Source organism: Botryllus schlosseri, chromosome 10 (assembly GCF_051294905.1).
Source record: "Botryllus schlosseri isolate E-star chromosome 10, Bs_hap1, whole genome shotgun sequence".
Lineage (NCBI taxonomy): Eukaryota > Metazoa > Chordata > Ascidiacea > Stolidobranchia > Styelidae > Botryllus > Botryllus schlosseri.
Window position 1 is genome coordinate 21,211,955 of NC_137245.1, and position 24,648 is coordinate 21,236,602.

Sequence of the window (24,648 nt, forward strand, 5' to 3'; positions counted from 1 at the left end):
ACACACGGTAGATGCGAAGTCCACAATAAGGTGAGAGTCCCGTATGGCTTACCAGGTATCTGTACAAACCAAGAGCCAAAGGCAAAAAGATACACAGCCGACATTCCATACCGGAATAACTCTCTCGTATTTCGGCTTCTATCCATAATAAATACTAGCATATGCTGCAATGGAAATGGCCTGTAATTAGGCAACTGTGTATCGGCCGATATCCAAAATTTGAATGCACCCTGTAACGGAATACACTCAATTTGAGGTGTAACAATAACATGATTACAAACAAGTGATCTTAGTTTGAGGTGGTCATTTACCACATAATTATTTGGTATCACCTCAACTGAATGAATGCAATGGTGAAATAATGAATGAATACCAAGGTTGAAAACCATTTTGCATTACCGGTATTTCCAGTTTTCAATCAGTCATATTCATGATGGAAGCCATTTTGTGGTCAAGTCCCGATTTCTGTATTCTGAATGATTGACAAATGAAAGCAGGGCCCAATAAACCAGTGGTTTGGAATCATTTACATGAACGAAATCACACTGTAGTTTGATGCTTTATGGCCGGGGTTGCGGGTTTTACAGTGTTCCAGGGTTGACTAACCCCGCAAGTGATATTTCTAGTGAGACGGCCGAATGATTCGACAGGCACTGGACACTCTTTCCTTTTCTTAACGGCAATCACTTCAAAATTCAAAGATGGAAAATCATGACATTCACGATACTCGCCTACTGGCTTTTTCAGCGAGCCAATTTATGAATGATTGAAACAACACAGTCGAATGCCTAAAACATCTGGTTTGGTTTGAAAATAGTCACGAAATTCAAAGAGTTGCACACGATCTGTACACAATGAGTCACAAGATTATGTAGGCCTACCAATTTGAAACAGTGCACACTCTATATTTATACCTAAGTGGTGCTGACAAGCCTGAATTTCGCAGGTGAAAATTGCACAGGAACCCTCGAATATGGTTTCACCGTGAATCGTGCGGAACACATGCAGAAATGTTCCAACATGCGAGTTGCTGATATTTTGTCACTTGGCACATTGCATACAAAACATTTTCAACCCCTGCTCAAGGACTATTTTAGTGAAAATATAGATTTTCAACTTGTAATTAGTCTAAGTAGAGTTTTAACGAATCCAGCCTGACATGTTCAGCAATGATCAAACATTAAAAAAACAGAATCACCAATGGAAAATGCACGAAGATGACTGTTTCAAAATGCTATCCTGATTATATCAAGGCCATGATATCGACTGCGATGTTACAATCCACCCGTAGTATGAAGTCTTCCTAAATTATTTGATATTTGTACGGTATTTTGTTACGTATTCAGACACTTGCAGAATTTTAAAGCACAGATAACAACGAGAAAGAAAAGCAGATTGCGAGATGCAAGCAGTCTATGAGATTGAAAGATCCAAAGTGAGATATCCACCTGGCAGCGAGTTCAATTCCAAAAAGAGATTGATACCGTATGCAAAACATACAGCACCTGACAAAATAGAAGACAGTGTGGTGTATAGGGATGGGCACAATAGCTCGAGCAATGTTCCCTCAAGTTCTTCGCGAGTCTGCACGCACTTACCAACTCACTGCGCGGTCCCTTGTACAACAGTGCGTGATGACTAAAAAAATGGTCATCACTTCGGATTTTCTGTGCGCAGAGACCGTGTCAGCACGGCGCAACATTGGACTCGAGTACTCGAATTTGAATCAAACATTTACTATAATGATACGATGAGTATAGTGAGAAAATATTCTGAGTGCAGGCATTGAAATTATGGGCGGATATCATAAAGGTAGCTGTTCCGGGAGAATGCTAATCCTGATTATAAACTGCCACTCGTGATGCATAAAGTCGAATGAGGTTACGCACGATGATTACTCGAGGTGTCCCGAGGTTTCAATGAAGTGGTGTTATCTATTGCATCATAATGAGAAAACGCGGTTTTGGCTATTGAACAAAACGGCAGGCTGCTGACTGCAACTATAATAGGTAGAACTATCGTCATCGCAAAATGAAATTCGTGCGTAATCAGTAATGCACAGCAAAGAAACGGATTATAGAATATCGATTGATATTTCGATCTGCAATGCTGGGCACATAGTTCGTTGATTGTCTGATTGTTTAGAGAAGCCATTACCTAGGAGAAATTCATCAGGGTCATTATCAGAAATAATTCCGCATAGGAATGTTACGCACTGTATGCAGTTTTTATAGATAACTATTATCTATAGTTTGTTAAATCGTGAGATTAAAACTAACTTTAAGCGGTGCGATAATCCAGTTTCCTCAATCCTGGGTTGTCAAATTTTGATGAACACGATAATCAACTTTATGATCTCCGCCATACATGCCTCTTTCCACTAAGAGTTGTATTATCAACGGGAATTATAGATTTGATACCATTTCCCAGCACGGAACTTCTTTCGAGTCGTGATCAACCAGCATTCACGGCAATGTCAGAAAGTGCAATGAAATAAGTATGCTCGAAAAAAATACTAAATTATCTTAATGCTGCGTAGAACTGGCATTATTTCCTTTGTGGTCACATAAAAGGTATGTATTTGAGCTTTCAGCATCATAATAATAATCTCTCATGACATAACAAGGAGCGATAGCCAACTCCACTAGTCTAACACTTGATTCGGAATCAAAACACTCAGGTACTCCATTTCGCCAAGCACTGGTCATAGCCACCCACCATCCTTGTCGACATCAGGTTTGCGCCTTCACGTTTTTCCGCAATCAAACAGCACACGCGTCAAGCCCCAGTCTGTGGCATCGCCCCTTTTTTCACCGAACCTGTTCAGATCCCTCACAGTCTTTCTCATTTCGGCGACCATCTTCTGCGCATGAAAACCGTCACACTGCCCGGCTATGTTTAGCGAGTCGTGAAACGGATTCCGTATCCACAACCTCGAGTTCGGTTTGTTCCTGCTCCTAATCGTCCCATGCATGATACAGTGAGCTTTAGCGCGCAGGCCGTTCTTGGCGAAATACTCAAAAAAGCTGTACAGAAGCTCGGGCGCGGGCTGGTTATTTTTCCGAGAGTCCGCGTCGAACAGCGACGGCGGTTTTCGGACCGAAAATGTGTCTCGGCGGGTCCTGCCGATTTTATTCGCGGCAGGAATCACGCCGACTCGAACCAAGTAAATAAGAATCAGCATTTGCAACATAAAAGGAGTGAAACCCTTGTATAATGGGCCGCGGTTTACTAGCGATCTAGCTTCTGCCCATTTGCGAACAATATTAAGCATCGCCGGCACTCGTTCGTCGTAACGCACGTACCAATTGATCATTTCTAAAAAACTAAAACCGAGCATATGATTGACCGTGACGTCGACAGGCAGACCTAAGAGAGGATAGTTGAATTTGACTAAAGGGACTCGTGCTTGTAGTACAAGTTCGAGGTTTTCGACTTGCAGATGACTTTCAATGAGGTTTTTGGCAGTCTGCAGAATTTCGACGCTCTCACGATTCACGGCGGTGCGCAGCGTGTGTTCTTTGTCGAGCAGAGTGTATAGATCGGGGAGCTCCTTGATAGAGTCGTGCAGGTATTTCTTGCTGATGATCGCGATATCCATATCGGATCCGGGCATGCCAGCACCCGTAAGACTCGAACCGAACGGCCTCACTATATGATCGATGCCGAGATTGTCGCGAAAAATTTCACAAAACGCGGACAGCAAGAGGTATCTGCAACGTATTTCGTCGGTCGTCACGGTCAACATGTCTTTTATCACACCGATTTGATCGTCCATTGAATTCTGTTGGTTTAAAGTGTGTTTCAAAGCGGCGATATCATGAGACGGGAATCTTCGGTGCTTCCAAGGCATGTCGGCTCTTTCAGAGATATTAACGGTATCACCGGCTGGTCTTAACGTCAGCATTCGACTAACAATCGAACCATCCTCACCTAAGTTCAATAACGATGTGGCAGAACTCGCGCTCTCAAATTCGATCAAAAATCGCGATTTGTCGGAAAATGTGGCAAGACATGACAAATACGCGATCGCGCCGTGTTTTGATAACAACTCGTAGGCACTGTCGTACGTAGCGCAGCCTAGTCGGTGTGGAATCTCAATGATAACAGTCCGTCTCGCTTGCTTTGCTAGCATCTTGTGAGCTGTAGTGAAAGTGATGTCTTTTGACAAAAGGACATCGTCTTTGTCGCTACCGCTACCCAGTTGGTGAGATTTTGTTGCAGCGTGCCTGGATACGAGGCCCCGGCATATAGTGGAACTGAAAGCTGTCCTCCATATTCGCCTCATCTTTAGGCACTAATCTCAACAATACGAGTAGCTAGCAGCAGGCTGTCACACAAAAATACTTGCAAAGATATTTATTATAATACAAGGCCAGAGATAGTCGATGCAGTCAGTGAATTGCAGCCAATTGGCATACATTTAAATAGATTCATATGATGGCTATAGCACCCAGTTTTGAAAATCACTAGACTAGGTGTCCGTGGAAGTGGAGCCCAAGGGTTCATTAAAATCCTAAAGTTGGTATTTCAAGGTCAATGAAATTTTATCACATTGTTGAGCTGCCAAGGTGAAGAGGATCATTTCCTCGTTACATTGGAAATATCAATGACGAGGATCTTGTAAATGATTAGTTCACTGACCAGGGTTGTAATGACTCAAGTCATGACTCGACTCGCAACTTTTTGTTGACTCAACTTGACTCGAGTTTCTTAAAAATGGAAAATTACTCGAATGAAGTCTCATATATCAGGACCGATAATTGAAAAATGGGCCCAGAAGCTGTCTTTTATCTGTTTGAATAAACAAGTTTAGAGTGAGAAAAATGAGTATATTTTGAATCCGAGGACTTCGATATCGCCCAAGAGTTTCACAGGAGTTCAACACTGGCTTGACTAGATACTGAACAGTATACAATATCACTCAGACTCGATACCAGGTCACTACTAACTATATGAGTCAAATCAAAACTATAAAAGTCAAATTGACTTTTGGCTCAGAACCTTGCGACTTGTTAAAACCCTGTTGCTCACACAAAGCATACTCTCTTTTGGACATGAGAGCCATGGCAACTTCTATCTCCTTCACATACCGTATTTAAGCGAGTAGTAAATGAGGGTATTTATACGTAGTTACTATTAAGACAAGGATTTATTACTCTACCAAAGAGTCGAAGACCAAGCCACAAGTTCAAGTACCTGTAGAAGATATGCGGCGGCACCCATCACATTTTAGTCTTTACAGTGAAGATATTGAAAAACAAAATGCATTCGCTATTCCTAAAGGAAAGATTTAGTCATCACTTCATCTACTTATTGGGTTATGTTCAATTTTATTCCTAATGCAGTTAAAAAATGTTCTTGGACTGGGTGACACAAGGGATGCACACAACCCTCCGAAAAAATTTTGAGGTCCGTGCAAGATATGAACTTAGACTGCCAAGTTTATGTATCAGTTCCATTGTGGTCACAGCCCCAAAAATTTCAATGACTTCTTCAACCTGGAATCAAAAGCGCAGCGAAGCACAACACACGTGCGTCCTTGTCCTCCAACCATCATATGGTCGACAGGAAAGATCATTGTTCTATCAAACACGCCAGACCTGAATTCTAGAACAGTATCTCACCGACTATATGCCTATCCGAGGGTAACCCTAAAAGTAGGGAACGCGGAAACTGCGGAAAACGCGGAACTCGCGGAAATGGCCCCTAAAACGCGGAAACTGCGGGAAACCTCGATTCCTAAAGCGCTGAAACAGAGGAAAACGCGGAACGCGGAACAGTAGGTCATTGACCTCTATGGATCACAAAGTAGGCAATAAAACGAGGAAACAGCGGAAAAGGCGGAACGCGGGACAGTCGATCATTGACATTTGTAGATCTCACAGAGGAACTCTAAAGTCTAAAACGACGAAACTGCGGGACACCAATTTTAGATTAGGGTTGGATTAGGGTTAGGGGAGATGGGATATTAGGGTTAGGGGATAGGGTTAGCTTAGGATTAGGTTAGGGTTATGATTAGGATTAGGGTTAGGGGAGGTGGGATATTAGGGTTAGGGTTAGCTTAGGATTAGGGTTAGGGGAGGTGGGATATTAGGGTTGAGGGAGGTGGGATATTAAGGTTAGGGGAGGTGGAATATTAGGGTTAGGGGAGGTGGGATATTAGGGTTAGGGGAGGTGGGATATTAGGGTTAGCTTAGGGTTAGGGGAGGTGGGATATTAGGGTTGAGGAAGAGGGGGATGTTAGGGTTGGATATCATGTCCCTAACCCTCTTCTCCAACCCTAATATCACCCCTCTCCCCAACCCTAACACCCCCCTCTCTCCAACCCTAATATCCCACCTCCCCTAACCCTAACCTAACCCTAACCATAACCCTAACCTAACCCTAATCCTAAGCTAACCCTAACCCTAATATCCCACCTCCCCTAACCCTAATATCCCACCTCCCCTAACCATAATATTCCACCTCCCCTAACCCTAATCATAACCCTAACCTAACCCTAAGCTAACCCTAACCCCTAACCCAAAACCCTAATATCCCACCTCCCTTAACCCTAATATCCCACCTCCCCTAACCCTAATCTAAAATTGGTGTCCCGCAGTTTCGTCGTTTTAGATTTAAGAGTTCTCTATGAGATCTACAAATGTCAATGATCGACTGTCCCGCGTTCCGCCTTTTCCGCTGTTTCCTCGTTTTAGTGCCTACTGTGTGATCTATAAAGGTCAATGACCGACTGTTCCGCGTTCCGCGTTTTCCTCTTGTTTCAGCGCTTTAGGAATCGAGGTTTCCCGCTTTTTCCGCAGTTTCCGCGTTTTAGGGGCCGTTTCCGCGAGTTCCGCGTTTTCCGCAGTTTCCGCGTTCCCTCCTTTTAGGGTTACCCCCTATCCGACAGTCGAAGCACATGTCCACATTCCAAATACAAATACTAATACAAGCCATTTCTACTGAAAAATACTACAGTCAGCCCTCTAGTTTAGCGGACCACGACCTGACAGTGACATATCGATCTCGCCTTCCATTACATGCCACCTCATTTTGTCGCTTGTTCTTTTGTATTACCTTCATTTATACTTTTCATTCAGTGCGCAAACTGTGCATGCCTCCTCTTTACATCGCCTAGGTCCAAGTGGGTGTCTGATTTCAAAGACTACTCCAATATGTGTCGACAGCTTCCTATCTTTTCATTGTATCACAGTCTTGTGGGGTATTGAAATGATAAAACTCTGAGACTCAGTGAGCCGTGGTCATGCTCAATCTCAAATCACTGCTATAATCTCATTCAATATTATACCATGCAGATACCAGTAGTATGGATACCAATTGGGAAATCACCTCTAATGCAGTATTATAGCATATACGATGTAAGCTTTTAGCTTTCAGCTACCGGTAAGAAGATGTGATGTTGGAACGATTATTGTTTGCTCCTTGGCGACTGGCGTCCTTGACCAAATAGGCTATACCATATCTAGACTCCGTAGTCCGTACCGAAGTCGCTTGATAGTTGATCCGAACAGTTTATGACATGAAAAAAGATATTATAACCTATCTTGATCAATCATGATGCAGGAAACTCAAGTTATGAGCCGCCTGCATAACGTACGCTGCACCGCACGAAGGGTATACAATACCTACATTGCAATCTAACACGCATTGATTGCAAATTCATACACTCATCATTCGTCACTCGTGCGGAACGAAATCAATATCAAACCATAGATTATTGTTGAAATATTCTGAATCTTCACGGATCAATTGAACAGGATCTTTGTCAATGATTTCCAAATGATATATCTATGCTGATTTCTGTACTGAGCGAAGAGCCTGTCTACCTCGGGATAGCCAGTTATCAGGCAGGTATTGAATGATGTCCTGACTCTTACTTCGCAGCCAAAGTACACATATGGTCGTATTTTTCTCTGGTTATAATTTCAAGGATCAAGTAGGCCATACAAGTTGCAATACATTACAATTGCAATTACTCCAACTCTTGCCTATGCCTACAAAAGGCATGGGTCAGCGTGCGAACAAACCTGATGATTTGCTCGTTTGTCATCTGATCTCCATTAATCCAGCTAATTTATTATTCAATTGTATATTGAAGTGATGTAACTCCAAAAGTTTTTCATTGGAATTTCAATTGTCAAATTATAATTTCATCTGATCAAGAACAAGACACACAATGCGTTGTATTGAACAGATAGGATGCCGAACGACCCGTTGAGGCCTCTAAACTGGCATCCACCTCGACCAATTGACCGATGTCACAGTTCTTTTTCGATGTTAATCTCTATTCCGCGACTCTTGATCTTCCCATTCCTTTATGAGTGCGTTTTTTATCGGGCCTTTTCTGGGATTTTTCTGCGCGATGTAGTTTCACTAGTATTTTAATCGTTGAGTGCCCGCCTCTTGATAAATCAAAATAAAAAATCAGTCCTAAATATAAATACGACTGATCTACAGAATTGAATCGAACTGTACGCTGTCAGGGGTTGCGGTACTAAAACCTCAGATTTTCGATGCCAAAAAGACACACCAGTCACCAAGAAATATAAGTGTTAGCCACCACTAAGTGCGATCCCAGAAAGATCGCCTGCTTTAGAACCGTAGCCGAAGATCGAGGGGGATGACCCTGTCCTTGCACGAGGGGGATGACCCTGTCCTTGCAGAGGCAATAAATATTGCACCCCATGAATAAACGCAAAATCGGAATCGTGCGCATCTCATCAAAGATCAAATATATTTCTCTCTTAAATAGTTGTGCTAGGTGTGAGCGATCTTCTGAGTGGCGACATCTTATTCCGGGGGTCACAAAAAATAAACATCATGCTTCAATCAAGTAAGTAATTATACAAGTGGCCGTCCCGACGTTCACCCTCCAGAAACTCATGGATAGTCTTACCGTGTGGTATGAGCATATAATAACTATAGATGAATAATGGCGCGTGCCCTCTAAATCTTCGAAGTGCCCCATCAGCACCCGCAGTTGGGGGCGGGCTCGAATGATGGCCCAAAATTATTTCGTAAACAAACATAAATTCATATAGTCTTTTTTTGTTAGAATCAATAAACTTGAAATTTTTCTTCGCGCATGATTTCAATTCAAAGGAAAGAGCAAGTTCATGAAATATTACATTTTCTAACAAATACACGCTACGCTGTTCCAGCAAACGATGCTGATTCACCATAACGTTCTGGCCCCATGGCAGTGTATCCTCCATCCACAGCGTAATCAGATCCTGTCACAAAGTTCGCATCCCTGTTGATAAAAATAATTGTAACGTTTTTTTTTTTTATAATAATAGGATTACATCCATGCAGCATACGGCGATGGCTGATCGTCATTCTGGTCACACATTTTTTCTTTAATTGTCGTTTGTTTGTTCGTCAGCAAACATTCATTACGATTAGAAATTCCTACAGTTATAAAACCTTTCAAATGACTAATAATATTTAGCGTTTCCGTGACACCGACATTTTCGAGAATTTTGCAAATCGTAATGAATGTTGCACCTGCTTGACAAGAAGGCTATGACGGCGGCACATTCTGAAGTGTTACTTTCTCGACCGATCATGTGATATGAAGACGTGAGATGCAACATCGCTTCTCTGGTACCATCAGGTGAGGCTTTAGCTTGCTGAAAAAGAGATTGTCACTTCAGTAGCTGTATTTAATGTTTTCCTTGACCCTTCGATGGTTACCTCAGGGGACCATACCCAGGATGGGCTCACTTCATTCACTCTAATACCACGCTTTGACAAATCCAATGCCATGCATCTTGTCATAGCGCTAATAGCTGCCTTCGTGGCGGAATATGTCCATCGTGTTGGCTGAGCTCTTTTACCAGAAATACTGGTCAAATTCACAACTGTACTTCCTGCGAATATTGCATATAGCCAAAATTTTTTTTTAATTTCCAATAAATTGAGTGATATTTTTAGAGATATGTCGTCGAAAACCACCTGTAATACTAACCCTTGGTCATGTACGGAAGACAGGCCTGTACCATGTTTGCGTAGCCAGCGACGTTGACATCAAAGCTGTTGCGCCAATCGTCCATTGTGGCACTCTCACCTTGATGATATCAATCGCGATTCGGTTATGATGATATAATAGCATTTTCGAAAGATTACGACTGCTTTTATGTATTTTTCTTGTTTCTGATGGGGTGAATACGACCAGATTGTTTTTCAATATTTAGATCTTCGATTAGCAAAACTCACAATGAATCCCCTATCCACTTCTGTCATGCTTTACCGCTATGCAACGTCTTTACTCAATTCGTACACATACCTTTCGATCCAAAGTAAGTCGCGGTATTGACGACATGGTGTATTTCATCTCCAAAATCCTGAACGACTTGCTTCACAGCATTCCGACAGCTCGAAGGATCCGTTGTATTGACATGATAGTACTTTGCTGACCCCGTGAATCCTTCGGTATTTATGTGATCCACTGCTGAGCCGCCCATACTTTCATTTAAATCCAGAATAGCCACTTTAGCTCCATCGTTGGCAAATCTATGAGCAGCAGCAAAACCTATACCAGAAGCACCGCCAGCAGCGATCACTATGCGGTCCTTGAAACGTCCGACCGTAAATTTCTGATCCAGCGGCGGTTGGTTGCACGGATAGAAGCAAGCATCCATTGCTTAATCTTCTTCAGCGTGCACAAATGCAATTGGTCGGTGGTCGCCACACTGCTTATTATTGGAAATATACTTGTCGGGTAATTATTAACCGCTCTTGCGGACTTATTGCTGTAGTGGTTAGCAAGTTTATCATATATGGCTATTACGTCTCTGAAGACATCGAAATTCGATTATAGCTGAGTAACTTGGATTTACAGCCTTATATATAGCTATGAACACTGAACAGAAATTAGCAATACCCATAAATTAGTTACCCATCGATCACTTTTTGGAGTTAGTTCGAGATCCGCGTACCTTTTCGGTTTATCCACATGACCTTAGCCCACAGTGGTTTTCAACGAGTGTGCCAATTGGACAGCTCAGGTGTGCCGCGAGAAAATGTGTTGCAGCATTTCAACGTACCACTATAAGCTACTCGCTCCCCGATCAGGGTGCTCGAAGTGCTAGGGGCTGCCGCGAACTATTTTCTCTATGAGAGGGTGTCGTGGGTTAGAAAAGGTTGAGAACCAATGCCTCAGCCCATTAACCCTTTAGCAATAATGTAGCTTGAAGTGTGCGCTATCGAAAAGAAAAGACACTTTCAAACATAATTTCACTCATTTAACGCGTAATACTATATCAATTCTTGAAAGTGTTTTGGAAAGACACAATACGCATGCTAGAAAAACCTTGCTCACAACTGCAAAGTGAAGCAATGTAAAAGCATGGTGTAGGTTAAACTTTAATTTTGCATTTAGTTAGCTTGAATATCTTCCTCGTTTGTCTCACAAACGTTCAAATCGGTGTAAAATATTGTCACAGAAAATTGAAGTTGATGTCGTACCCCCGAAATTTAACGCCCTACGGGGGTGCGAGTACCTATGAGTTTGTGAACCCATGCAATAGTATCTAATATCGGTGGTGGGGGGGTCTGTGTGGCGGATCACGACACCGACAGCATCAGTGATCTTAACAGCTTGACACGCTGTTTACGGACAAATGTCTAAAATCTCCTTCTTCCGTGTTGAATACCTACTACAGATGAAAACGTGCATTCCAAGATGATACCCAAAACTCATAGAACTCCCCCGTCATTAACCAGAAGGCAACAGTAATACAAGGATCTCTATCCGTTATGAACATGAACATTGCACAGAACATGCGTAATTTCGAGTGTAAACCCTATCACGGTTAGAGTTGAAATTATTTTCGGAACTATAGACGTTTCAGACTATACTCAAGTTGATATCTAACCCTAATAGAGGTTAAAATTACATCTAATTTGATCAATTAGAATAATGCTGTCTTAACACTTACGGGTACTTCTCATCAGTTCGATCAACTGCGCCTTAACTATCCAAAATCCCGAACATTCTTACTTCACAGTCTGTCACAGCAAAATAAGGCATAAACTATACTTCCATTTCGTATAGCGTGTTACTATAGGAGACAAATGCAATCCTGCTGCAGCAACAGAACACAACGATGCTGGATCGGAAGTTATGTGCCCTGCGATTACCGTCAGCAAAAAATGTATTCCAGCGTATTCAAGAAGGTATAAGTAGACGGATAGAGATACTCTGGCAAATTTCAGTCGTCAGATATGCGGGTCTATTTTACATTTGTTATGGCACGCTATTATTATAATATTCACAGATATTATGGACCTAGGGTGGGCGCATTATAGGTTATAGAGTGCAGTTTTAAGGAAACTTTTGCAGAGTGCGGGCAGAGATAGGAAATAACTTTGACATCTCTGACATGCAATGTTTGTGGATTTAGATCAAGACTTACGGGATGGAATATATTTGTTTCGGTCCAGATTGAACATGGGTTTACGACAATGCATAAACAGATTGTAGTCGGACTTGACTGACTACCAAGGAGGCTACTAAAGGAGTTGTTTCAGCACCGCATAAGGACTTGGATTTCAAGCGTGATTTGAAAATTTTAAATCTTTACTTAATTTGCGTTACTTGCACGATTCTTGCGGTATGGGTGTCTGTTTTGGATTGGAGACTCGGGATCGCAAGCATCGTAACAAGGATTTCGCAGTTCAGTGCAATGGCTTATAGCCTACACTTTTAAACCACTATACTCGGTCTGTTGCAACCTAATGAACCTATGCCCTGCACTGTCATGAATCGTTCACATAGTGATATATTGATTAATCTTTGCTGCCCATCTCCACCGCAATGTGCAATGTGTGTATAGACCACCAATTCCGTCGTCACGTTTTTGTAATCCACTACACAACATCCGATAGTAGCACGTTTCTTGAAATTTTACACTACCAATGACATCATACCACGAAGCGTGGAAATTATGCATCGTAATCCCAGAAAGCAGGGAAGAAGTTGTGTGTGACCTGTGAGTCGCGATAGTGGCACGTCGATCGTTCGATTGTGCCACTTTTCTGATGACCTATAAGTTCAGCCGTAATGACATATGAACTATATTTGTACAACATTGGTATTTAAATTTTGACGATGCAAATCAAGAGAACTCGGACCGCAAGCGAACCGCTTATAGAGGACAGTACTTTTGAAATTTTGATCAATATTGTATATCAAACATTGCGTTAAGTCTGGTTAAGACTTTGAATATTATCGTCCAACGCAATCATTGTTGTAATTTTTTTGATAGACCTATATTTTGAAATGTATCACTTTAAATCAGTGGTTGTCAACCTGGGGTCACGTCGCCCTGGGATGGGGGGGGGGCGTGAAAGCATCTGAGGAGGGCGCGAAGAAGCGGTCAACTGAAAAAATTCTCCAGTTCACGCGCGTTTCCCTATAAATAGACCGAATTTCATATTTTCAATTTCATATTTTTATCAATATCCATATTTTTAATTCTCTCATCAACAGTCATAACCTTCCATGCCATCAAAAATATGTTGAGGTTGCTAGCATCCCGGTGGGATTTTGTGATGACGATAAGGGGGCGCGAATTGTTCATCATCATAAAGGTGAGCCGTGTCTAAAAAAAGGTTGAGAACCACTGCTTTAAATCGAGTCAAATCTCAAAACAAACTATGGCAAGAGCCCTTTTCAAGTTACAATCATATACCCAAACTTGAGAAAAGCATATAATAATCAGTAGACACGACGGTCACATCGCGAAACATATCACTGAAACCGCATTCTCTTGTCAGTTAGCGGAAAATCAATCGTTCCACGGCGACTCATGTGACTTGCATGCTGTATTAAATTCTTCCGGGTTCGTAAAACGAGACTCCCACGTAAAATCTATTTCTGGTCGACCCATCCCTGGAAAACCGTACTCAAGATACTGATTAACGAAAAGGTAGGTGAAATTGAATTACATGTCATTCATTGTGATCCAATTCCCGAATCTAACACACTGCGTATGGGAATGAGGCTATATACGAGGAAAGTACATCTGACATCTGAATCCGATTCCATTATACAGAGACTCCGCCAACTATCATTATGTCTTACTTAATCACACAGCAGGCTCTCTCGTCGTAATGAAAATCACTCAGTGTCAAGTCGAGACAATGTCCCATATATTTTGTCAATACCAACAATCCATGATCGCAGCACGTACGGAAATCAATATAAGCCCAACCGCAGAGCGATGAGTATATAGTCAGCACCGCCAAGTCGCACAGAAGCAAGGCTATATCGAAACCGCGCGACGCGTACAAGCCGCATTTTCGTAAGCTATTCCGGTAATGAAGGCCAACGGTAGTCGCTCCTGTGATTCAGCGAAACTTCGATAAGTTACGAGGAGTTATTCCATACGAAATCGCGTCGCTTCAAAGATAATTCCGGTGATTACGCGAAACGTGCCGAAACGTGCAACGAATTACGAGAAACAACAAATTCACAGGAGCGAATATCAGTACATTTCCGCGACCAACGCGACAATACAAGCAGCGTATCATATTCCGGATAACTCGCTATTCGAATAATCCAGTTTAAACACGTAAAGGACCTGGCTTTTGCAAAATGATAGGAGCGATGCGGTAACACAATGTCGACACCAGTAGAATGGGGTAGGAAAGGCGAATAAAACAACTTACAAAACTAAAACGTAAAGGCCCACCCGGAAAACGGAATATCCAGTCCAGCCAGCAGACCGTCGGAAGAGAAGTAGCATGAAACTAGATAGAAAAGTCGACACCAGGGCTGTGCCAAATAGAGCATCTGAGTAATTCGATTTTGGTAGAGTATTAAGCTTCCAGTCTAGTGCAGGATTCGAGTAGGCTACAACATGTGATGTCGCAACAGTTATAATCAATCGATCAATAATTAATCTTTTTAACGGCCACAAGAGCAACGATGCCAGTTTCAGTTCATTCAAAATAATTTTGAACTTCTGAACCACGACTATTTCGCAGCGATTTGTGTCTGTTGTTGTCCCATGAATATTCATGGCCTTGCGCAACATGTTTTTCGATGCTGAACTACGGCTAGCCGAGGTTTCGAGATACCGACGGAGGAAACACAGCTTTGAAACTACATTTTTTGCTGGCAAGTCTCTTGATGAGAGGGCGTATGTTTTCATTACCCGAAAAAACAACAACTTCCGCCGCTCGAATCGAATCATTACAGTTGATACTCCATTCGGATTGTAGTTCTCGAATCGTGACGCCAAGCCCTGGCCGACGCAGTTGACCGGTAAGTCACGAAATACATATCCAACAACCGTGAAACCCCCGCGCCTCATTTTGAGTTCAGGCCGTTCTAATCGATACGGGGTCGGCAATAAATAATTCAGAGGCTCAAATATCAATAACATAACCGCGTCGCGCAGCCTGAGCAGCTAAAATCGCGCGGGTAGCGGTTCGCCTGCCATCAAGGCGCGGCGTCTGCCAAACGTTGGGAATTTAAAGAAAGCTGGAAAGTAGAAGACGCGGCGAAACGTGATAGGCCGCGGTGTACTTCCAGACGGGTTTCCTAGTAAACGCCGCCGGACGTACAAGAATGCCAGCGGTCAGTCGCGAGAGATTGGTGCGGCAGACCGGGAGACAGATCAATAGCGTCAAAGAGCGATCACTACACAGGAAAGAGACAGTAATAGCGGATGCTACAATATTAAAAAAAGACACGCACAGAACCTCACAGAGTAAAGTTGAGGTATACAAATACAACCAAGCAGCAAAAAAGGAATAAAAGTATAAGTAGTCCACAGTTCGTCGTAGCCGTATGCAAATACACGCCGCCCTACAGGGGGATCAAAAAATAGTGTTTCCGAGTAAAAAATAGATCACCGCCTTCTCGAGGTCGTTCCGAGAAATCTCGCCGGTTTCAGTTCGAAAGATTTAACTCCACCCGTTGTCTTTTATCATATGGATGAGTTCGATGATGTATTTCCCTTCCTTGTACTTTTGACTGTTTTCGAATGCCTGCTCCTGTAACAGAACGATCAGCGGTTAACGTCGGTATAATCAACGAAAATTGCGATTTACAAGACATATCATAAGTTTACTGTAAGTGGAACTCGAGAAAGTAAATTTGGTCGATAGGTCGCCTGTTTCCGGCAGTTAAACTATAGATAACTAACCTACGTAGGTTAGTTATCTATAGTTAAACAGTGGTTTCTACTTCCAAAGTTGCAAAGCGCACCTTCGCGACGAACGCAAAATCGCTAATGACACTGCAAATAGGTGTGATTTTCGAAGATAAATCCAGCTACCGTTAAACCCGGGCTTATCCGGCCAGTTAGGCATTTCTGAAACAGCGGATTCAGAAATGCAGACTTTGTCGAAGTAGTCAACATTGCTATACTCACATACAGATAGACGTAATGCCCTAGTTTCGGCTTGACTATATAGATTTGTAAGTCATGTCAAAACTACACCAATTAGAAGTAGAAAAAGATTGATCAACGGGATTATTCGGCCAGTTGTGTAACTGACAATTTCACACATAACGGTGGAGCCGACATACCCGCCAAGACTGCTTTTTATTTGACAAAATTCAAGGTGTAAGAAGTAGCCAACAGTGACCAACTCTGGATTTATATCACTTTTACGTACAACCGCGAAGAAGCAGGGAACCCATTCAAGTCGATATAACGTGGCAACGTGCGCCCGGTCCCCCATTGTGTACGTCACACACGATTTCCTGCTAGACCAGCGCCGTGTTTTTTCTTCTAGGTAATTTTGCGCTTAACGCCACTCTTAACCCTGAAGCGTAGCGTCGGCCTTTATAGAAGACCTCAACTCTTTACAGAAGGCGCCTAAAGGTCAGCCGGGTGTGTGCAGCGAGTAGAGTAACACCGATAGAGCGATAACATCGGCGTGTCGCACGAATTTGCGATTAGATCCGTTCACACGAGAAAACTCTGGATGGAGTCATTGAATTCGAGCGCCTGATTGACGGAATACATAGCCAAGTGACGTGCGCCTGCGGTCTGCACACGTTGCTCATTCGAATTATATCGAAAACACCTTGCAATTCACCTTCCGTGTAAATTATCTTTTAAATACATACAGACACACAAAAAACTTCCGATCTTGTTACAGATAATGGCTGTAGAACTTTAAGCCGACGTCATGAATCGTGCCGGGGACAGACGATGCCAATTACGGAATCAAAAGCTGTGGATTAACAAGCTATTTTAAAGCGCGCTGCGGTTGTCCGCACCACATAATTTCAACTTTGGGAACACACCTTTGTAATTCGGAAAGAATATTCATTACCACGACAACCGCACCGTCGCCAAGATATTGGGTGTATCCCGCCGCGGCCGACGTTTAAAAAGAAACACAACGCACCCGTATATCATTAGCCTCCACGATAGCTAACAATGGCACAACCGGCACTCAAAATCAGACAAAAGTACTCGAATCATGTCATGACTAGCCCTTGGCAACTCCCGCTAACCGTATAATGATCGAACTCATGAATCGTCACAGCGTACTTCAAAGGGTTTTTTACATAAGCGATGCGAGTCAGACGATATTAGCCACATCCGTTGCCTTCCCCGAGGATTGTCACAAGGCCGGCAAGGACGCATGACGCAAAGCTTAATGGACGACTTGCAGACCCAAACGGTCGATTAATATAGCCTGTTTCCTAAGTAGCCATCCATAAGCTACTTACATATTTCCATCCTAGCGTAGTATGGCAGCACTCGCAGGATATATCCGCAACTGCGTGCAGTCCAGTCAAAAGAACCCGTTGCTCTGCCTGTCCGCACTTGATGTTAACACTGCAATCAAAATTGTAATAATTTTACGGTGTGTTGTTTCAACACGGCAATGTCGCGTCGCCCATTGCAGTGCTATCAAGTTACAAAACATATATCAATTGATTAATCACACGCGCTTCGTGCGCTGTGCACACCATTCTATTTCAACGACCTCTGGTTTACGGAATATTCTTTGTTCATGTGGCAATGGAAAGACGTTGATTGTTTTCAATATATTTGCGCCAATCGATATTCGCATGTAGGTGTCGCCTATTATAGGTATGGAATCTTGAAGGCACCGCAGTGTCTGGAAACTCCATACCAAATGGCCGAAATTACCATTAAAAAGCCAATGTAATTGGGCTTGAAGGCAATTTGAAAATTGGTCTCTCTGGATGACCTATCTGGGAAAGAGGGTAATTAGAGGTAAATTATAGCAGGAGCAGACACTTATTACAAGCCCCACGTCAGATATCAATCACGTAGATACAGGACGGCAAAATTGCATGTAATCCGATTGTAATATCATAGTGAACTTTTCAAGACATTCATACTTACACGGAATTGAAAAGATAAGCTCTTCCCTGACTGCCTTGAAACGACTGAAATCAGAAAAAGCAATACGTTATTAGGATATTTCAATCACGCGTTACAAGGAGCACTGCGAAACGTTTCTACAGACAGATGCACACTTTTATAGGATAGCTTACCTTGGAAATGAGGTCATCATGCCTGGCGAGATGTGCTCTGCAGTGCACACAGCTGTATTTTCTTTGACATTCGGGTCCTAAGTATGCCTGGAACGTTTTCACCATTTCGGAATGCCGAGCGTACACAGGATGCTAACGAACGAAGATTGTTCCGTATCAGCAATGGAATTGCTTCAGTGAAAGAGTATATACCCTAGTCTAGGTCTACTCGGTTCTCTGCAATAAACGGATAGATACTCGATGATAAGATCACACCACAAGCCATCAACGTCTTCGTATCGATCGGTCGCACCGTCGACATATGGTTAATAGGAATGTTCCTTCAGTCCGCGTCGAGGCATATTGCAGCGCATCGTTAACTCATTAAAAAACGACCAAGATATGAGGAATCTAGTAAAACACTTGGCCAGCTGTTCGTCCGGCCAACTGTCAGCTTCCTGCCGCATGCAACCGAGGAAGTACTGTACATTCTACGTCATAACTGCTCTACAGCTTTGCACAAACAATATTGCTGAAGTATCACGTTACAGCAATGACACTGCTTCCTTTCACCATTAAATGCTCATGTCCATGCTGTCATACCATGCGTTTTTCTGACATCTGGATTGAATAACTCAGTCATGAGATATATATCGCACCGCAGGCGTCATGCATGCGGTAAAATACTGGGGAGATTTCAGTGTAGAAGGCATGCCAACTTTATTTATTGTCCTGCCTTCCTCATAACATTTACCTAGCCAACGCACGAGATCAGGATTTTGCTAGTAAACAAAGCGTAAGCTTACACACAGCCGTTATTGAATAAGTTACATGCGGGGTTATTTAAACCTGACTTGGCATTTGAATACAACAAGCAGCGTCCTGCAGATGCATTTCCCCCTCGCGGTAGCGTTGCGCAGCTCACGGCACGCGGCTCGAAGACCATCGCGTTGAAAACAAACCAGTGAAGCGACAATATACAGAGTGGGTTGGTTGATCTGCCTACGTCACGTCTGCTCGTTTACCGAGAACGGCCGAGCCTGGTTTCTTTGTTGATATTCATGCGGAGCGCGTTTTTCTACCGACTCTTCTCACATCTGTTGTAAATAAAGCGTTCCAAGCCCGCCTCCCGCACACCCACTACCTCCGACTGGCTTTTTCCTCCACTCGGCTTCGCATCACGGCGCGCAGCCTTTGTCAAATCGCCGTCGGCAATGCGGTTACAAAGGCGAGTGTTTTTATTCGTCTCTTTAACGGTCAGCTGTTCCCCGTAGGAAAGGCTGAGACACAAGTAAACAAACGGCGACTGGTGGTGGTAAGCAAGACGAACGCGATGGATTCACATTTCACACACAGTGAATGTTACTGAAATTACGTGCGCAGCGGGTAACTTTGACATTGCTGGCAGTTGAACTGTTATTATTATCAATACAGGGATATGTAGAACTTCTTGATATCCCTGTTATCAATAAAGCGAACGAACTCGTATTAGTAGTGATTGATATCCAATGCAGATATGATAGGATCTATGGTAGAATGATCAACTACCCTCTTCGGTCTTGCAATCGGGGCTTGCCGGCGAGTAACAAGCTAAATTACGGGATGAATCATGTACTTCTAAATGTGGGTGATGCATAAAACGCGATGAAAACACAGCGCTGTACTACAGTCGGATCCGATTTGTCATAAACATTATTCGATGGCGCTAACCTGTTCTGATACCGAACGCAACCGCCAACGAATAAGCAAAAATGGCGTGAGAACGCGCAGTGAAACTGCGCCGTTAACTGACAGTATCGAGGGAGGGATGTATGTCAAGAACATTCCCAGTGCCTTGAACTAGAGAGCCCTACTGGAATCTCGGTACGTTTTGCCTAATATGACAGGTAAGCAGCAATGATTCTCCAAGTTAAAGTGATTTCATAAAAAAAGTTCAAAAAATAAAAATAAAGAATTGTGTGAGCACAGGACACCGATTCCATACATGGCCAGAGAGTAATCTTCCAGTGTGATGACACTCACCAGATATCATCATACTCAATTACACGCATTCCGTAATTTTATTTACTGAAACGAACGTATGAATTCCACATTACCACTTACGCCACACAATAACATAATCGGAAAGTACGAAAATAATACAATTGCTTTCGGTATACGAGCACAGCTGACTTGACTGACAATAATGATGATTGGATCGAGAATAGCCGCGGAAATTCCACTTTGTGCGCGATCTCTTAGCGCATGGCAACCGGACGGAAACACATTAATACTATTTTTTCAACTTGCTGCAGTTATAGTTCCTCGGAAATTTAAGGAATCTTACGCTAGGATCCGTTACAGCCATCTCGAAGGTCTATGATAATCCAGACCTTCAATATTTTTAGTTGATGCTCCATTGTTCCAGGTTTGGTGAGACAAATATACGTCTTTACTACAGACCTGGGCGTTTATTGTCCATATGATTAAATTGCTCATGATGCGACATGCGATTACTCTGTCTTGATGAAAAACAGCAGAGGTGACTGGCGGCGTGATACAATAGCTCAGAACACGCTGAGGGATGGGAAAACACGAGGTATCGCAGGTTGAAACATACCAAAAATTATTATAGAGCAGTGCGTGCAATCGTTAGTCCCTCCCGTATTCCCGAAGTGACACTACTGACTCAATCAATATGCCTGTTTAAACACACCGATATACCGATTAACGAAGTCAAATCGTAGTAGCCTAGAACAGGAAAGGAAGGAAAGGAAAGGAAAGGACGTAGTTTATTTTTGTCCTTGATGTTTTTGCGGCATATACACCGACTCATGATATACATACACACGATCAGCGCATATGCATACCATGAGTGCATGATGTGCATATGCCGCTGGACAAGGAAGTGCAGATATAGCCGTTACGACTTTCTAAGTCATGCACCACCCCTCCATGCTATCCCAGTAATGCATGAGCGCCAAGCAGGGAAGCCATGGATACCAGTGTTACTAATCAGGTCTTTGGTCTGACCCGGCCGGGAATCGAACCCACGGCCTACCGATCAAGAAGCCGGACGCTTAACCATTACGCTATCTTGATCGACAGGGCTCTTCAACCGGGTGTATCATACACCCCAGCGAATACCAACACTTAAAAAGGGTGTCCCATTCGAATGGGGTGTACTGGGGTCTACCTGAGCCGCATTAAAATGGACCGATGACTAACTATGACAGTAAATAAGTTTACGTTTCAGAACAAGTTGTTCATATCAGCTGTACGCAAGTTGTAAATTACATTTCTCGCGTGAAGTCGTAAGCAGATGCTTCTCTATCGGTTCCTTTTGTGGTAGAACAGGGTGGAGTTAGCATGTGTTCCGCTTGCGATATCTGTCTATAATGATTTTCGAGGAAGCCGCTGCGACAGCTCAGTCCTTTTGACTTGGTACTCCCTGCGGGATGCTTATAAATAGCGCTGTGTACACAATTGCGTAGGCGAGACAAGGGATTCTTGGGGTACGATTTGAGAATCACTGTGCCCCGATTCGTATTTAGCATTCCCTGTACGTTGTACTATTGCAGCCTTGCTCATCTTTATTTCGATTAGGCCAAGGGTGGCCAACCTCTGGACATAACGGCCGCACACAGCTGTAAATCAATAATAATGCGACAGTACACAAAATAAAATTACCGTGGCAATATGCAATTTGAATCAAGGAAGTGGTTACCAAATATTTGAGAGATTTTAATTCAATTTTAAAATTTTCTTTATGCTTATTACGATTCAGGTTGACTTGGAGGTTTTTCTGTTACGTTTGGGCGATTCCCGTAAATTTTGACAATACGCCGACAATCCAAGAAATAACATCGTGCAATATGCTGAATAATAAAAACCGGATGTGCATCATCACTGATTTTGTGTCCAAAATTTTCTAAGACATCCCCTCTATCAACCATTCTATAATTGTGATGTAATGTAAGTCCTAAATGCGACCACGATCCCCTGACACAGGATTTTGTACAATTCTGTCAATCAATGATCCTCCTATAGAAATACTGTCAATGCTTTGCCTTGTCAAAATATGTTCTTACAACACTAATTACGCTAAAACCCTATAATATATTGTTGCAAAATCTTGATACTACGACCAATATGATAAATTGTACAACAATTGTAAGTAGCTTGTGAATGCGTATAGTGCAATTGGGCAATTGGGTATTCCGCTGTAATCAGGGGTCCACGTAACGTATCAGTATTCAGTATCAGTATCAGTATCAGTTTATTGATATTTTCATCATTTCAAAACTCCACAAAACTGCGATACAATGAAAAGATAGGAAGGTGTCGAAACGACTTGGAGGAGTTGGAGCAGTCTTTGAAATCAGACACCCACCTTGGCCTGTAGGCGAAGTAGAGAAGAGGCTGTTAAAATTTCACTCCGCAGGAGACATCTTCGCGGGTGCCATAAATCTTGGTGTGAAAATTGCGGTCACCTCTGGTACATTCGGAATCCACTAAACTAGGCGATGATGCAACCACGGTCAATATCTAGAATCTAGCGATTACGTCTCGAACTTTAGATTGATAGACACTGTCATGACTCATGAGCGCAGCCATAAAACGCTCGCAAGTATGCGTCGAGATAATATTGTGATGTCATACTTGCACTAAATACCATTTTTTAAATTAAAAAAATCGGATGATTATAGTAAACTGTTTATATCTGCAGCCGGACAATCCAAAAAGACAACTTGTCGACAAGCTCATTTAATAAATATTCTTAGCGCTACAATTCTCGTACTTGATCGTTTCATAATTACCTTCCCTTCATATTTCATACGTTAAATCTATATTATTTAGCCGACCCGACTATAATTTAACATCAAGAATAACTTGATCGTATGGTGTGAATATTTACGTAATTGGAGTGATAGAGAATTCTGTACAAATAGCTCTACGCTACGTGATTATTTCGCCAAAGAAGTGTTGTGGTAGTCCTGTTACAAAACCTTGTCATGCGAGGCTGCGCTTCATTCGACTGCACATTACTAAACGGAGGCACATGTTAGTAATCTAATAGAACTACGGTATTCCTGAAACTATGCTATCATACCAAAATCGGAACAACAACCTACTATACTGCTAGTCTTTCCAACACGATCCAGTTTCGTGATTACTAGTGCAACTCACCATAGCCTACATGTTAAAAACTATTCGATACGTGACATCACAGAAAATGGCTCGTCACGTAGCCACGGACGGACTTTTTCGATGACGTGAAATGTTGTTGTTCTATTTCCGGCACATACACCACGAATGAATCACATATTTACAGTTTTGGGCTACGGAACAAACAGGCCTATCGTATAGGCTACTTCACGGTAATCCTACTGAGTTCTTTGGTTCGATGCTCGTAATGCGTAACTTGAATGAAAATGCTGTGTACACTGTACAAGTGTACAAGTGTACAAAAGTAAAATTCAAAGTTGTTGTTGAGTTGTTACATTCCTCTCTCGGCGTAATCAAATTCAATAACGGAACACGGTCAAATAACACATGTAGCTTGTAGCTCTTTGTTGTACCCGACTACGTCGGATGGTCGCCTTCAAATAGAGTTTACCTATCAGTTTCAATGCTACATTGCGACCCTTATCACAATATTGTGGTGTTTTGAAATGACGAAATGATTTCTAAATCGAAATGAATTGAGCTATATGCTTGTATCAGAATGCGTCATTTCTACAGAGATGGTCAGGTCATTGGTCAGTAACGAATCAGGCCTACCTCTACTTGCACGTTAGCGCATAGTGATGATGGTAAACTCATGCTACCCGGATGGCCCTGGTTCGATTCCGTGTCGTAGGGTTATCTGGGATCCTCTTCCCCCGCGTGATGAAAGAACGCAATCAAAAGGAATGGAAAGAGCAAGACAGAGCCACGGAATTCAAAAAGAGCCGTGACATCGGATCGGGAACCAACTTGAGAGACCGCGACTGGTCGTTCGGCATCCCCTCTCTATCTGTCCATCACATCGCATTGTGTCTTATCGCATTGTACATTGTATGTGTCTTCACCAGATGGAAATGTAATCTGATGATAATGGATTATTATTACTACTCGTGTAGATATGATTTCAAATAAATCCCCTTCTACTGAGAAGTTTTTGAAGCAAGTAAAACTTG

General features: G+C 42.6%; 4 protein-coding genes and 1 long non-coding RNA gene across 6 annotated transcripts in view; 1 reads left to right on the forward strand and 4 right to left on the reverse strand.

Moving 5' to 3' along the window:
* Nucleotides 1–24,648, reverse strand: part of LOC145448107 (lipase maturation factor 2-like) — a 105,578-nt gene that overhangs the window by 10,603 nt on the left and 70,327 nt on the right. The window contains exon 2 of one of the 2 annotated variants that reach the window (XM_080326431.1): nt 53–164. In XM_080326431.1, the coding sequence (XP_080182557.1) occupies nt 53–161 (109 nt within the window). In that variant the 5' untranslated portion in view covers nt 162–164. Of the gene's footprint in view, nt 1–52; nt 2,719–24,648 lie in introns of those variants that run through there. The other variant, XM_080326430.1, reaches the window with a different exon arrangement.
* On the reverse strand, nt 165–5,640 carry LOC145448112 (poly(A) RNA polymerase, mitochondrial-like). Its single transcript, XM_080326435.1, has one exon. The coding sequence runs from the start codon at nt 4,286–4,288 to the stop codon at nt 2,747–2,749; it is 1,542 nt and encodes a 513-aa protein (XP_080182561.1). The 5' UTR covers nt 4,289–5,640; the 3' UTR covers nt 165–2,746.
* LOC145448117 (2,5-dichloro-2,5-cyclohexadiene-1,4-diol dehydrogenase LinX-like) lies at nt 8,713–13,335 on the reverse strand. The gene is made up of 5 exons (XM_080326444.1): nt 10,295–13,335; nt 9,977–10,075; nt 9,703–9,878; nt 9,514–9,638; nt 8,713–9,259 (listed from the first exon to the last, which is right to left on the reverse strand). Exons 1-5 carry the CDS (start codon nt 10,647–10,649, stop codon nt 9,154–9,156), a joined length of 861 nt encoding a protein of 286 aa, XP_080182570.1. The 5' UTR covers nt 10,650–13,335; the 3' UTR covers nt 8,713–9,153.
* Nucleotides 14,136–24,648, reverse strand: part of LOC145448122 (protein yippee-like 3) — an 80,849-nt gene continuing 70,336 nt past the window's right edge. Inside the window, exons 2-5 of the mRNA XM_080326449.1 lie at nt 18,509–18,723; nt 18,357–18,400; nt 17,711–17,819; nt 14,136–16,014 (exon numbers count right to left, since the gene is read on the reverse strand). Coding sequence (XP_080182575.1) covers nt 15,925–16,014; nt 17,711–17,819; nt 18,357–18,400; nt 18,509–18,613 — 348 coding nt within the window. The 5' untranslated portion in view covers nt 18,614–18,723 and the 3' untranslated portion in view covers nt 14,136–15,924. The remainder of the gene's footprint in view (nt 16,015–17,710; nt 17,820–18,356; nt 18,401–18,508; nt 18,724–24,648) is intronic.
* Nucleotides 19,552–24,625, forward strand: LOC145448124 (uncharacterized). Its single transcript, XR_013917814.1, has 2 exons — nt 19,552–21,020; nt 22,403–24,625. It is a non-coding gene; the product is annotated as an uncharacterized LOC145448124 (long non-coding RNA).

Coding starts and splice junctions, on each gene's coding strand:
- LOC145448117 (XM_080326444.1), bottom strand. CDS start 10,649: ATGGATGCTTGCTTCTATCCGTGCAACCAACCGCCGCTGGATCAGAAA. Junction 9,879..9,976: donor TCTTCCGTACATGACCAAGG/GTTAGTATTACA, acceptor CAATATTCGCAG/GAAGTACAGTTGTGAATTTG. Junction 9,639..9,702: donor CCTGGGTATGGTCCCCTGAG/GTAACCATCGAA, acceptor TCTCTTTTTCAG/CAAGCTAAAGCCTCACCTGA.
- LOC145448112 (XM_080326435.1), bottom strand. CDS start 4,288: ATGAGGCGAATATGGAGGACAGCTTTCAGTTCCACTATATGCCGGGGC.